This window comes from Oncorhynchus kisutch, linkage group LG30 (genome assembly GCF_002021735.2).
Source record: "Oncorhynchus kisutch isolate 150728-3 linkage group LG30, Okis_V2, whole genome shotgun sequence".
In the NCBI taxonomy this organism is placed as follows: domain Eukaryota; kingdom Metazoa; phylum Chordata; class Actinopteri; order Salmoniformes; family Salmonidae; genus Oncorhynchus; species Oncorhynchus kisutch.
The window spans coordinates 26,215,073-26,229,889 of record NC_034203.2 but is presented as its reverse complement, the minus strand read 5'-3'; the positions used below and the strand labels follow the sequence as shown (position 1 = coordinate 26,229,889).

The following is a 14,817-nucleotide window of genomic DNA, read 5'->3' as shown; positions in this document are numbered from 1 at the left end:
TCTCATGAATTTGGAACATTTTCCCAAAATGTTCTTACAATTTTTAAAAAGTGGAGTAATTTGTGTAGATCTATAGGAACATGATCAAATGTACTTATTTCTTTTTAGATATGATTTTAAGGCAGCAAAATGTGTAGACAGCAAGGTGTGTGTAGACTTTCACTAGCAACAGTATGTAGGAGCATGCAAATGCAATCCCGCTCTCATGAATGTCATTATCATATAATTATTGATATATATATAATATAATCATCAATAAAAAAAATGAATTATTGATATCAAGAATTCTAATGATCGATAAAAAAATCTATCAATCAATGAATATATGTCAAAACCGCTTTCCATCGGCACAAATAAAAATGTGCCACTGACTCGCCCCCATGGATTGATGTTTCAACATTGTCTCAATGAAGCGTTTGGCGTTCGACTAGCCATGTGCGACATGCATACTCAGTTTCAAGCCTGATAGTGGTAGCGGCAGGCGAATGAGCAGTACCCACTAGAGCCTATAGAGCTGTGTCTGTCTCACACCATTGACTTCAAAATAGCCTGTGTGACTGATATGACTTGGGTCTATGGTATGAATTTCAATATCACTCAAGATGTGGGAATAGGGATCATCTATGAAAACACAATCCCGTTCAAATGTACAATTCCCCATTTATATATTGTAACTGCCTATGTCAAATATGAAAACACAGTGCACATTATCTGAAAATGGAAAGCCTCTTCACTTATTATACTTGTTCTGAAGCACATCCAAGATTTACTGGAATCTCACCTTTGAGATCAAGTGATCAGCCGCCATGTCTGATAGAAAATCAAGCTAATATGAGAGTATATGTCTAATAATATGACCCAACCTCATATCATCCTACACCGCCAACACAGAGTGAAACAAAACAAACAGGACCACACAGAGAGAGCAGACAGACAGTGTTCAGACAGGGTTCACATATGCCTCTGTTTCATAGGGAATATCTGGTCCACTTAGGCCTCAGAGGATGAGGATAAAACATCCTTGATGCAGAATCAAAGTAGGTCAAGGTTGAGGATCTGAACCAGATACCAGACAACCAGACAGTTAAAGAAAGGGCATTGCAAAGCTAGATAAGTTATTTCAGGACAGAAATAACTCAAATGTCTTGACAATCTCAACACGTTCTCTCCCTCTCTCTCTACCTCTCTCTCTACCTCTCTCTCTACCTCTCTCTCTACCTCTCTCTCTCTCTCTCTCTCTCTCTCTCTGGATAGGTTGAGCTCTATCAAATCAGCTCTAGTTCTTCTCCTTACAGGTTAAGGTTGTGTGTGTTTTTTGTTTTTTTAGCATGTGGCCTATAATATCTCACGCCTGTAGCCTATACTGTATGTGGGCCAGGAAGACAGTGTGTGAAGGACAGTGCTAGCAGAAGCAGAGTGCAGCCTGGGGAGGGAAAGCTAATCCCTTAATCCTGAAGATGAGCTCAGCGGTGTAACCGTACAGGACCTATAGACCACCTTCTCTTCAGAACCTCAGTGTGTCTATGTGTGGTGTAAACAAGCCAACAATAGCCATGCCTTGCCTCAGTCAGAGAGAGAAAGACTTGAGCTAGACTCTTTCTTTCCCCTCTCCTGATTAGTCACTGCAGCCTTTATTTCGCTGACTTCTGTTATAAGAGTCCACCAACACACTCATGGATATTCGAGGGTCGTCGTCTGTATGGCAGTCTTGTGAGACCATGGATTTCTTGTGCCTTGGGGGTCAGGTCAGATCCCTGTTTATAACAGTTGGTAGTCAGGTTGACAGTATCAAGCTTGCCCTCATCAAATACAATCACAAACCCCACAGTACAGTACTGTGTAACTAATTATCCCATTGGCTGCTGTTGCCTGTATTGTGTTTTCTAAATGCTTGTTCTCGCCACCAGTCATCATACTCTGTCAATGACCTATATTACAGTAGACTTTGTAAACACCAGTGACCAATCCCCAATCAGGGTCTGTGGACTAAATTATTCCATGTTGAGTATTGCTCCAGGTGAGGAAGGCTGGCTGAGGTTATCCAGAGTTTTAATGGACTAGTGTGTGTATTTGTGTGTGTGTGTGCTTCTGTGTACAGGCCTTGTTTTGTTGTTGTAAAGGTCACACTGTGCCAGGACCAGTCATGCCCAGCCACATGGAAAACACTCACTGTTCCAGCCTCTGTTGTTCTGTTGTTCCGTTGTTCTCTCCTACATGTCCTATGCTCGGCTAGAAGCACAGCTGAAACAATAACAAAGCAGACAACCCACCACTGAGGGATAGGACTGGGAAATTGTACCTCTCTACAATTCATTGACAGAGCTATGGATACATGGATACATGGACTGACCATCCATGATAGCTTTAGTCATGTTTTGAGGCTATACAGTGCTTGTTTTCAAATACACGGTTTTCAAACAAAAGAGGTCAAACAAGTTTATATTTGGGGTTCTGATGGGATAAGATAATTTAACAATTTTTTTATGTTCTTTAAAAATCTATGGATATACAGTATATGTGAATTTAAAAGTCCAACAATGGATGTAGCAATCACAGATTTCCCCTTTAAAGATATAATGCAGGTAACTTTCAAAATGAATGAACCATCAAAATAAAGTGTGTTAATAGGGCGTTGGACCACCACGAGCCACCAGAACAGCTTCAATGCTCCTTGGCATAGAATCTACAAGTGTCTGGAACTCTATGGGAGGGATGCAACACCATTCTTCCACGAGAAATTCCATCATTTGGTGTGTTGTTGATGGTGGTGGAAAACGCTGTCTCAGGAATCGCTCCAGAATCTCCCATAAAAGTTCAATTGGGTTGAGATCTGGTGACTGAGACTGCCGTAGTTTTCATGCTCATCAAAACATTCAGTGACCACTCGTGCCCTGTGGATGGGGGAATTGTCATTGTATGGGGGCATAGCCATGTTAGCTAGATACCTGTCAATGTATAGTTTCACTATCACCATACTGTATGTACTTTACACAATTATCAGACAGTCAATACATGTGTTTGCTATTTAAGACAGTCTTGCCTTGAGAACGTAGTCCTGTGTAGTTCAGTTGGTGAGAGCGTGGCACTAGCAACTCTAAGGTCATATGTTCAATTTCTGCAGGGATCCTATGTCACTTTGGATAAAAGCATATGCTAAGTGGCATAATGTTGTGTTGTTTGTTGTTTGTGCTTGTAGCTGGTGGCCAACACAGTGCTGTTTACCAGTGTGAACCTGTCTGGATTGTTTGTGCGCATCCTGACTGAGCGAGCCCAAAGGAAGGCTTTCCTACAGGCACGCAACTGCATCGAGGAGAGGCTACGCATGGAGGACGAGAATGAGAAACAGGTACAAACACACACACACACATTAACAGAAGGCATAAGGTTAAAATCACGTGTATGATGTCTCATTTATGCATGGCTCCTTTCACCCCCCCATTTTCTTTTTTTTATCACACTTGGTGACTCATTCACACACCTTTTCAATTCTGTTTGATACACCACCTTTTTGTCTCTCACTTTTCTTATCTGCACCAACACTCTCCTCTCCTATTCTCAAGTCTGATACAGTATAACTCTCTGTCCTTCTTCTCTCTCGCTCGCTCTCTCTCACTCTCTCTCTCTCTCTCTCTCTCTCTCTCGTTCTCTCTCCCACACACAGGAGCGCCTTCTGATGAGTTTGTTGCCAAGGAACGTGGCAATGGAGATGAAAGAAGATTTCCTGAAGCCTCCTGAAAGGATCTTCCACAAGATCTACATCCAACGCCATGACAACGTCAGGTAGGACACCCACCGAATCTCCGAACTCCCAACCCAGCGTCAGGGTGATAAATTTGGCATTGGTTCATTTAAAACAACTCAAAACTCCCCACACATATTGCCTACACCCTCTTTGACCCATTTAGCCATGAATTAACAGACTGAGACATTTTCTCCTCTTAGTCATTTTCAGCTAAAAGCAGAAGCATAAATACTGTCTGGTTGTGTTATAATATTTCCACAAAAGGAAACCAAACATGCCCTGTGGATGTAGCTAAACTCAGAGATGGAGAGAGAGTAACACAATCTAACATTACGACAGAGTGCTTTGTCCCAACAAGACCCTGCATCCAAATCCATCGTTACTGCAGAATTGCGATTGATTGTAATATTCATTCCTTGCTGTGTGTTTGTTTTATCACTGTGAAATGTACCCCCTATCCAACTCAAGGTCACTTGCATAATATTATATTGCGTTTCTAAATAGAGTAGTTCCATCATCCATTCAGTGCCTTGCTTAAGGCTACACTGTCCCTCACAGGATTAGAACCGGCAAGTTTTGGTTCCGTGGGCAAAAATCGAAACAGTTTTTCAACAATAATAAACTAACGACGTGAGTTGTAGTGAACGCTCCCCCAACCTCAACTCACACCAAGGTCAGGATGCTGCCATGTTTTGGCCAGACCGAGGGCACTATGCCATGGCCCATGGGTGAACATGACAACTTCTGGGAGCGTCACATCTTATTGGGTCCCTGGGGAAGGGAAACATGGCCTGGGGAGTCATAGTTCCTCTAGGTTCCAGTGAAAGGTGGATTAAGCAACGCTCAGTGAGCAGTAGACTCCTCCGGCTCTTAAGCAATATCCTGCCTTGGCCGCCAAACCAAGCCCCCTACTGGCTGAGCTCAAATTCTCACGTTCCGTGTCCTCTACAATAGAGCTTTATTATCCAGTTATAAGAGCATGATATTACCTGCTCACGCTGTCTCCTCTAGAATAGAGCTTTAAACTCCAGTTAAAAGAGCCTTATACCACTAGCAATCCACTCTACCATTACCAGTGGATTTATAGACATGTATGAGTTGGGATGCTGTTGCGTTTGCTGGAGGGTTTACTATTGTAGTGGTTACATTGGCATTGAGCAGAGCTTCTTGTAAGCAGACAGAGAGGAATTGTGTCTCAGTCAGTGGTGGGTGTCAGTTTTTGCCAAATGGCATTAGATGGACAGAATGTTACCGGCCGATACACTGTGGTTTCGACTGGAGGGGGACTAGCGATGCTTCTTCAAGGACTTCAGTATCTTTTCCACTTCCAGAGGGCTTTTTTGTTGGAGTATTTCCCTCCCTCCCTCATCCCTCTGTATTCCCTCCCTCCCTCCCTCATCCCTCTGTATTCCCTCTGTATTCCCTCCCTCCCTCCCTCCCTCCCTCCCTCCCCCTCCCTCCCTCCCTCCCTCCCTCCCTCCCTCCCTCCCTCCCTCCCTCCCTCCCTCCCTCCCTCCCTCCCTCCCTCCCTCCCTCCCTCATCCCTCTGTATTCCTCCCTCCCTCCCTCCCTCCCTCCCTCCCTCCCTCCCTCCCTCCCTCCCTCCCTCCCTCCCTCCCTCATCCCTCTGTATTCCCTCCCTCCTCCCTCCCTCATATTTCTGTGTTCATTCCCTCCCTCATCCCTCTGTATTCACTCCCTCCTTCCCTCATCCCTCTGTATTCACTCCCTCCCTCCCTCATCCCTCTGTATTCACTCCCTCCCTCCCTCCCTCCCTCCCTCATCCCTCTGTATTCACTCCCTCCCTCCCTCATCCCTCCGTATTCACTCCCTCCCTCCCTCATCCCTCTGTATTCCCTCCCTCCCTCCCTCCCTCCCTCCCTCCCTCCCTCCCTCCCTCCCTCCCTCCTCCCCTCCCTCCCTCCCTCCCTCCCTCCCTCCCTTCCTCCCTCCCTCCCTCCCTCCCCTCCCTCCCTCCATCCCTCTGTATTCCGTCCCTCCCTCCCTCTCTCCTTCCCTCATATTTCTGTATTCACTCCCTCCCTCATCCCTCTGTATTCACTCCCTCCTTCCCTCATCCCTCTGTATTCACTCCCTCCCTCATCCCTCTGTATTCACTCCCTCCCTCCCTCATCCCTCTGTATTCCCTCCCTCCCTCCTTCATCCCTCTCTATTCCCTCCCTCCCTCCCTCCCTCCCTCCCTCCCTCCCTCCCTCCCTCCTCCCTCCCTCCCTCCCTCCCTCCCTCCCTCCCTCCCTCCTCCCTCCCTCCCTCCCTCCCTCCCTCCCTCCCTCTCTATTCCCTCCCTCCCTCTCTATTCCCTCCCTCCCTGTCTAGTAAACAAACAGCCAGTGATCAATTAGAGGTTTGTGGGCGGATCTGCTTTCATATGATTAACCAGCTTTGATGCCTAAGTAATTTGTTTACACCTTCCCCCCCTGTCCCCGTCCTCTCTCTCCATCTCTATCCCCCCGCCCCCTCTCTCCATCTCACTATCCCCCCGCCCCCTCTCTCCATCTCTCTCTCTATCCCTCCGCCCCCTCTCTCCATCTCATTATCCCCCCGCCCCCTCTCTACCCCCCCCTCTCTCCATCTCACTATCCCCCCGGCCCCTCTCTCATCTCACTAGCCCCCGCCTCCTCTCTCCATCTCACTATCCCCCCCGCCCCCTCTCTCCATCTCACTGCCAGTGATCACTATCCCCCCGCCCCCTCTCTGCATCTCACTATCCCCCCGCCCCCTCTCTCCATTTCACTGTCCCCCGCCCCCTCTCTCCATCTCTCTCCCCTCATACTCTCTCCATCTCTCTCTCCCCTCATCCTCTCTCCATCTCACTCTCCCCCCACCCCCGTCTATCCATCTCACTGTCCCCCGCCCCTTCTCTCCATCTCTCTCTTGCTCCCTGCCCCTTTTTTCCATCTCTCTCTCCCCCACCCCCTATCTCCATCTCTCTCCCTGAGCCCCCTCTCTCCATCTCTCTCCCCGAGCCCCCACTCTCCATCTCTCTCTCCCTGAGCCCCCTCTCTCCATCTCTCTCCCCGAGCCCCCACTCTCCATCTCTCTCTCCCTGAGCCCCCTTTCTCCATCTCTCTCCCCGAGCCCCCTCTCTCCCCGAGCCCCCTCTCTCCCCGAGCCCCTTCTCTCCATCTCTCTCTCCCCGAGCCCCCTCTCACCATCTCTCTCCCTGAGCCCCCTCTCTCCATCTCTCTCTCCCCGAGCCTCCTCTCTCCATCTCTCTCCCCGAGCCCCCTCTCTCCATCTCTCTCCCCGAGCCCCCTCTCCCCATCTCTCTCCCCGAGCCCCCACTCTCCATATCTCTCTCCCTGAGCCCCCTCTCTCCATCTCTCTCCCCGAGCCCCTTCTCTCCATCTCTCTCCCCGAGCCCCCTCTCTCCATCTCTCTCCCCGAGACCCTTCTCTCCATCTCTCTCTCCCCGAGCCCCCTCTCTCCCCGAGCCCCCTCTCTCCGAGCCCCTTCTCTCCATCTCTCTCTCCCCGAGCCCCCTCTCTCCATCTCTCTCCCCGAGCCCCCTCTCTCCATCTCTCTCTCCCCGAGCCCCCTCTCTCCATCTCTCTCCCCGAGCCCCCTCTCTCCATCTCTCTCTCTCCTCCCTCTCTCTTCCTTTATGTTGTCAGAGCGGCATTGGGGCATTGAGGTGTTCGGTGGGAAGTTTGCTTAGCCTCGGCATTAAGCCTCTGCAGTGGAGACTAAACTGTATTGCATAAAACAGTGTGTGTGTGGTGGTTAAGCATGGACACATCTCAATGGAGTGCTTCTGATTGCACTACGCCTCTCACTGCACCAAAGGGCTTTACTGTAGGCCTTATTCACATGCAGTTAGTGCCCACTGACGATCCATTATAAGAGATCCAAGCATATTGCAGGGGGTGGATGATGGGATTTGGGTGGGCAGTAACTGCAAAGTAAACAATATTACAGCAGTTTAGTCAATACTTTATTATTATCTTCCACAACTGTGGGCGTTATTTGATTTCAAATAAATCAGTTCATTAACCCTCATACTACCAACATATTTTACATACTGTGCATAGATTACCAATGGGGGTCATTTTGACCCCCAAGTAGAAACTTTTGGAAAAACCAACAATCATAGCAAAATATAAACTGAATGATTATAAAAACATTATTAGACATGTAAATAATGTTATCTGATGAAAATAAATCTACATTTTTGCTAAATTACAATTCATTCATATATTCTGTTAAACAGAAATGTAAAGATTTCCCTTAAATAATGTGCTACTTACTATCCACATAAGTACTAAAAAGACGATTTACCAAAATTTTATTGTAGTATAATAAAATAAAATAAATCTAAATACATATTTTGACAAAATCGACTCCCATTTTAAGGGGCAGTACACCAACATTTAAAATATACTTCATTCTATTGACAAAAGTGATTCATCCAGATAATATTGACTTACCTCACAGCCAGCATTAGCATTGCTGCTAGTGAAACAAGTTGCATATATTGAATATTGGATGATATTTTAGGAATTCTGGTATTTATATAACGTTTCCCATAGAACCACTATTTTTCAAAGAATATACACCAATACAGCACTATGTGTACATTTGGAGGGTAGCTGGTTTCTGTATTACAGTTCTAAGAAGTATTCATACCACTGACAGAATTTGATGAGCTGTTTTGACTGCAGCCTAGCATATATGTAAGGTCATTTTAACCTAGTTCTAACCAGTTATGACAATAGACGAGTACATAAGGTGCTCCATCTCTACAGGGGATTTGTCGATCAGGTCAAGATCACTGATACAGGTCCCCCTCTATGTATAAGTTCATATTGTCTCCAGAGAAACCGGGATTCAAATAAATGCTTTCTTAGATTTGCCCGAGAATAACTACTTTTCAGAGAATACACACTACAGCTCTCTGTGTAGATTCAGAGTGTATCTTAGTTCTGCATTGCAGTTCTATCAAGTATTTATACCATTGGCAGAACTTGTATACCATTAGCCAATTTTTATAGGCATGAAAGGTAATTTTGGTTTTGTACAAAGTCATGCAATACGTGGGATAGAAAAGTACAATCTTAGGTGAGTACACAGGGAGCAATATCTCTGCTGATGATCTGTCTACCTGGACAATCTCTGTAGATGATCTGTCTACCTGGACAATCTCTGTAGATGATCTGTCTATCTGGACAATCTCTGTAGATGATCTGTCTACCTGGACAATCTCTGTAGATGATCTGTCTACCTGGACAATCTCTGTAGATGATCTGTCTACCTGGACAATCTCTGTAGATGATCTGTCTTCCTGGACAATCTCTCCTGATGATCTGTCTTCCTGGACAATCTCTCCTGATGATCTGTCTACCTGGACAATCTCTGTAGATGATCTGTCTACCTGGACAATCTCTGTAGATGATCTGTCTACCTGGACAATCTCTGTAGATGATCTGTCTACCTGGACAATCTCTGTAGATGATCTGTCTACCTGGACAATCTCTGTAGATGATCTGTCTACCTGGACAATCTCTGTAGATGATCTGTCTACCTGGACAATCTCTGTAGATGATCTGTCTACCTGGACAATCTCTGTAGATGATCTGTCTTCCTGGACAATCTCTCCTGATGATCTGTCTACCTGGACAATCTCTGTAGATGATCTGTCTACCTGGACAATCTCTGTAGATGATCTGTCTACCTGGACAATCTCTGCTGATGATCTGTCTACCTGGACAATCTCTGTAGATGATCTGTCTACCTGGACAATCTCTCAACCTCAAATATGAATTATCTCCAGCACCAAACCAGTGTCTACATAATGTGAAAATGGCGCGTTTCTATGATCTGTGGTAAAAACATAAAATGTGCTTCTCTGTGCCATCACAGGGTAGGATTCAAAGTAAGAAAAACAATCATTTTCAAAACCTGCAATGTGTTTCTAGCAAGAGGGAGGGTATTTTCTTCGCTTTAATTACAGTATTTTTTCTATAAAACTTAGAAATGTGCCATTTTCACATATGTAGACACTTGCTTGGTGCTGGAGATAATTAATATGAGGTTGAAAAGTGGCGGAGTTGCCCTTTACTAAGTAAAACCATAATATGTTACAGAACATAACCACACATGAAATGCCAGCCATAGTGTAAGTCTTCTTGATATGGGCATCTGCTTTGTAAACTAGATAATGTAATACTGTATAGTCTAATTTCATAGATGCTTTCAAATGAGATTGTATTTATTCATCTCTCAATTTACAGCACATTAATCTGTGTGTGTCTGTTTCTGTTGCACTGAGGAGAGGGAGAAAATAAGGGAGAGAATATGCACTGGTGTGTGCAGAATTATACTGGGAAAGAAAGAGAGGAAAGTAGAGATGCAAAGAAAATTAGGAAAGCAATGCATCAGACCTGTTTGCCTGTTTGCGAACTAACAATGTGATAACAGCAAAACAAATATCTCAGTAGCATTATCCAGTCAGCAAAGAATGCCATCTGCCTCATCCTACCAAAAGAGGCTTGCTTTATCCTTGCAGCCTACAAACCAACCGTCTGTCTCTTTCGTAATTCGCAAGTAGCTGAATGTTTCAACCAGAGAAAGAATCTCAGTAAGCGAAATGGCGCCCCTCTGTTTCAGTATCTGTAGTCCATGTATCTGATCCTGTCTGGCCAACGAAGGAATGACATTTAGTATGACAAGCCCGTAGCATTAACCCCCTAAAGTAGATGCCTGGGCCCCCGAGGATATCTAGTTCGCATAATACAAAAATACAATACAATTGGCGAATGCATTCCACTGCATTCACCGATGTCGCACTTCCGCATCTGCAGTGAAAGGTGACAGAGCCAGAGCTGTGTGTGTCATACCATGAGACACCCTGAAAATCAGTCTTCTCACAGAATCGCCTGTAGCATCAGAACGGTTTGGCCTGCCCTTTTTTGGAACTATCTGTTTTACCATGTAGTGAATCTGTTATTCAATGCTTTTGTATGGGCTAATTGCAGTAAGGCCAAAACAATTATTTTATCAATATGTACCTAACTAAGTTAGATGTAGTATAGGCTAATGTTAACTAGCTGTCTCATCATTGCCCATGAAAGGAAGTAAAGCAAGAAATTATTTTAGCAAAGTGGTCTAGGACAACAAATACTAAAAGCGTGCACTACTCTGTGACAGGAGTCATAGACGTTTTGGCAACATGAAAGAGAGGTTGACATAGCATTCCTCTACAAGTTGGGTGAGTAAACATGTATTTTCTACTTGCGCACATGTGTGTATACACACACAGGTCTACACACAGAAATCAGCACCATGGACAGCCATATGATATTTAGCTTAAGTTAATTACACTAAATCCTTTTTGGTATATTTAAGTTGTCACTGTATTACACTAAGCAGAGGTGATTTGATGATGTTGAAATGTTGAAGTTGAAATGGTGCTGGAATAGTGGAGGCAGCTCCTAGATTCTTTGCGACTTGCGGTAGCTCTCCGTGGTTCTAAATACATAGTAGTCTAGGAGTTTAAAAACGTCTAACACATTGACTTGCTTTACCATGCTGTAGGTCATGTAACTGTGTTTGTTTTGTGGACTTCACCGGATAGATGTTTCTCTCTGGTTTTGCGATGAAACAAATCAAATCAAATTTTATTTGTTACTTGCGCCGAATACAACAGGTGTAGTAGACCTTACAGTGAAATGCTGAATACAACAGGTGTAGTAGACCTTACAGTGAAATGCTGAATACAACAGGTGTAGTAGACCTTACAGTGAAATGCTGAATACAACAGGTGTAGTAGACCTTACAGTGAAATGCTGAATACAACAGGTGTAGTAGACCTTACAGTGAAATGCTTACTTACAAGCCCTTAACCAACAATGCAGTTTTAACAAACATAAGTATTTAAAAGGTATTTACTAAATAAACTGAAGTAAAAATGTCAAATAAAATTAAAATTAAAATATAACTAATAAACAATAAAACAATAAATAATATATAATAACAAAGAAAAGATGTGATATTGATTTACTCTGCCACTGTGTGACTGTTGTCACCATGTTGTCATGAACTAATGAGTAATAAAGAAAACAAGGCAATTATCAGAACACAGGTTGAAACATGGCTTTTTTCTGGATTATCTTCCCCATTGAGTTTACCCATGCACCACTACTGCAACATGCCTAAGCCTGCTGACAGTCTGCTATTGTTGCGTAATCCCAGACAGACAGACAGGTTGCGTCACAGTCGTCTCCTGAATCCCACCTGACACATTCTTGTCACACCTGACAGGTATAGTGTTCCTAGAGCAGGGCCCTCTGGGGGCTTTATGCCTGTTGATGATGTGTCGTGTGTGTGTGTGTGTGTGTGTGTGTGTGTGTCACGGCACCACATGCCACCTGTCCTCTCACACAGGGATTTAACAGTATTATCCATCCAGGGACCCTCTGCTCAAGGTGGCATTGATCAGTCGCTGCGCCCAACACACGCCACCTCCTCAAGCAGAATGTTTCTGTCCTTCTCTTTACAAGAGCCTTGATGTCAACAACTACTTCATGCAAGCATGCACGCACACACACACACACACACACACACACACACACACACACACACACACACACACACACACACACACACACACACACACACACACACACACACACACACACACACACACACACACTCCACCCCTGAGGGACCTCTAGGCTTGACCCCCTCTGGGTTGCTGTGTGGGTCTAGTTCTAGCTAGTGCCTGACTGCTTCAGAGGGACTTGGTGACATTACAATAAAATACCATCTTTATTGGTCCATTATACACTTGATAAAACAGAAATGTGTTAGTTTTTGCTGTCACAGCAGCTCCTAACCTCGCCACACATTAGTATAATAGGGAGAGAGAAGAGATGGTCCCTGGAATGAGATGAGATGAGATCTGGGTGGGGGACATGATGGAAGGTCAACTATGGGAAGGTCAACTATGTCTGCCTGGCCTGGTGATGGGGCACTGGGGGAGGACAATATTCAACATTTGGCTAATAACATCGACTCACATAAATGGCCCTAATAGGATGATTTGTTTGATTCAGAATACGTTCATGTCCTTAAGAGGCAATTCATTTTGTGTCTGGGGTGGGTTTTGGGGTGGGAGCTGGGGGTTGGTGCTATTTAGGTTTGGGGCTGTGGGATAGGACTGGAGCTGCATTAAAATGGCTGTTTAACCACAGCTCATGTTTCACCATGAGCACAATATTTCAAGTTCTCACTCCAAATGTTTGCTGCTCGTAGATGGCTTCCAATTAAAACAATCACAGTAAATTGAATCCATTGCAGTTCATTACATTGACATCTGGGATATGACAAACTGGCATTTAGCAGCTCACAGATCGTCACGCCGGAGGGACACGCTGTGTGTGTGTATGTGTGTGTGTGTATGTGTGTGTGTGTATGTGTGTGTGTCCATGCTCTGTCACACTGTGAAAAGTCCATCCCAAAGAAAGACAGCAGGGCACTTCGACCACAAGAGCCTTAAACACAGACATGCAAAGTAGTATGGTCAACCTTCATCTGTAGATGAAGACGAATGATCCCCTTACCACACCTCCCCTGCTACCCCAGCAGTTAGGACAATTCCATACAAGATAACTAAGCTTCTCAGGTCTGAACAGATACATATTCATGTTGTTAGGTCCCCTTAAGGACCTGTTACACCATGTAACTAGGGGCTAGAGTTTTCCCCAGTCAAGACAAACTTTGGGCCCTATATGAGTTGTGTCTGCTTATAATATCTACTCATCTAGTTAGTTTGTCTAAGGGTTGAGATGTATTTATATTTCTGTCTAGTTCCTAACAGGGCATGGCTCTGCTTTGATTCCTATGAGAATGATCTAGGGAAGAATTATCCATGTTTCTATTCTGAGTTCATCTGCTTGACTTCACTGCCAGTCAGTCAGTGGAACAGAACAGGGATCATCTCATTGGCTGTCACGGTTCGTTTAATCACAACGTTTGATTGATTGGAGGAAAACACATTATGAATAGAGACAATGCTCACTCACTTCCACTTTGGCGTTGCTTTCTAAATGTAATTTAACAAATCCAATGAGACAGTCTGACTTAGCATGGGGTGGCAGGTAGCCTAGTGGTTAGAGTGTTGGGCCAGTAAAAATCTGTCGTTCTGCTCCTGAACAAGGCAGTTAACCCGCTGTTTCCCGATAGGCCGTCGTTGAAAATAAGAATTTGTTCTTAAATGACTTGCCTCGTTAAATGAATGTTAAATAAAAAATAGCTTGTATGTAACTATTTCTCCTTCTCTCTCCCAGTATCCTGTTTGCTGATATCGTGGGGTTCACCAGTCTGGCGTCCCAGTGTACAGCCCAGGAACTGGTCAAACTACTCAACGAGCTCTTTGGGAAGTTTGATGAGCTGGCCACAGTGAGTCTACAGTTTTCCTGTCCTCCCTCTCTCTGGCTGTCTACTGCTGGACACATATGGAACTTACTATCATTCTCACTCTGTTCCATAGAATGGCTCCTAGACATGCTGGCATGGTCAAGGTGTTGTTCAGTTGCTATACAGTCACGTGGTCCATCCTGATCTACATGAGCCCCTAGTGCCTATTGTTGAAGTGCTAACACCAAGTCATGTACTGTGGTCATTTGGAATTTGACACATGGATTTCAGTAATTTGCTGCTTTATCATTGAGGAAGATATTGAAGGTTTATTCATGACTTATCACAGAAGAACTTGTAGCTAGCTTACAGTTTTGTCAGCTAGCTCTACCTTACTGAAAGCTAAACAGCTTGCTTGATTTGTTTAATTACCCTCAAGTTGTAGATATGCTGCCCCAAAAGTAAGAGGGAATGTTATCAGAAATCAATTCGTAGATCAGCATGTTGTGCCGCGATCGCTATGTTGTGACATTGGGTCAGCTAAATGCAGCAGCAGCTGACTCAGGAGGCTACTACGAAGACTCGCAGCAGAACAGGCAGCTGCTTCATGAAAACAGACGAAAAGTCATAATAATACTAGCTACTAAAGTGGCTAGCTAGCTAGCTTTTGGTGGAAGCATTTGGCATTGTGTGTGCAG

General features: G+C 44.7%; 1 protein-coding gene across 4 annotated transcripts in view; it reads left to right on the top strand.

Annotated features, from left to right (window-relative positions):
• Positions 1-14,817, top strand: part of LOC109875142 (adenylate cyclase type 1-like) — a 49,501-nt gene that overhangs the window by 4,323 nt on the left and 30,361 nt on the right. For all 4 annotated transcript variants that reach the window (XR_004206419.1, XM_031810767.1, XM_020467361.2 and 1 more), the window contains exons 2-4: positions 3,197-3,346; positions 3,662-3,780; positions 14,050-14,161. Coding sequence is in view for 3 of the 4 variants with exons in the window: in XM_031810767.1 (XP_031666627.1) it covers positions 3,197-3,346; positions 3,662-3,780; positions 14,050-14,161 (381 nt within the window). In the remaining variant the exon portion in view is untranslated. The remainder of the gene's footprint in view (positions 1-3,196; positions 3,347-3,661; positions 3,781-14,049; positions 14,162-14,817) is intronic.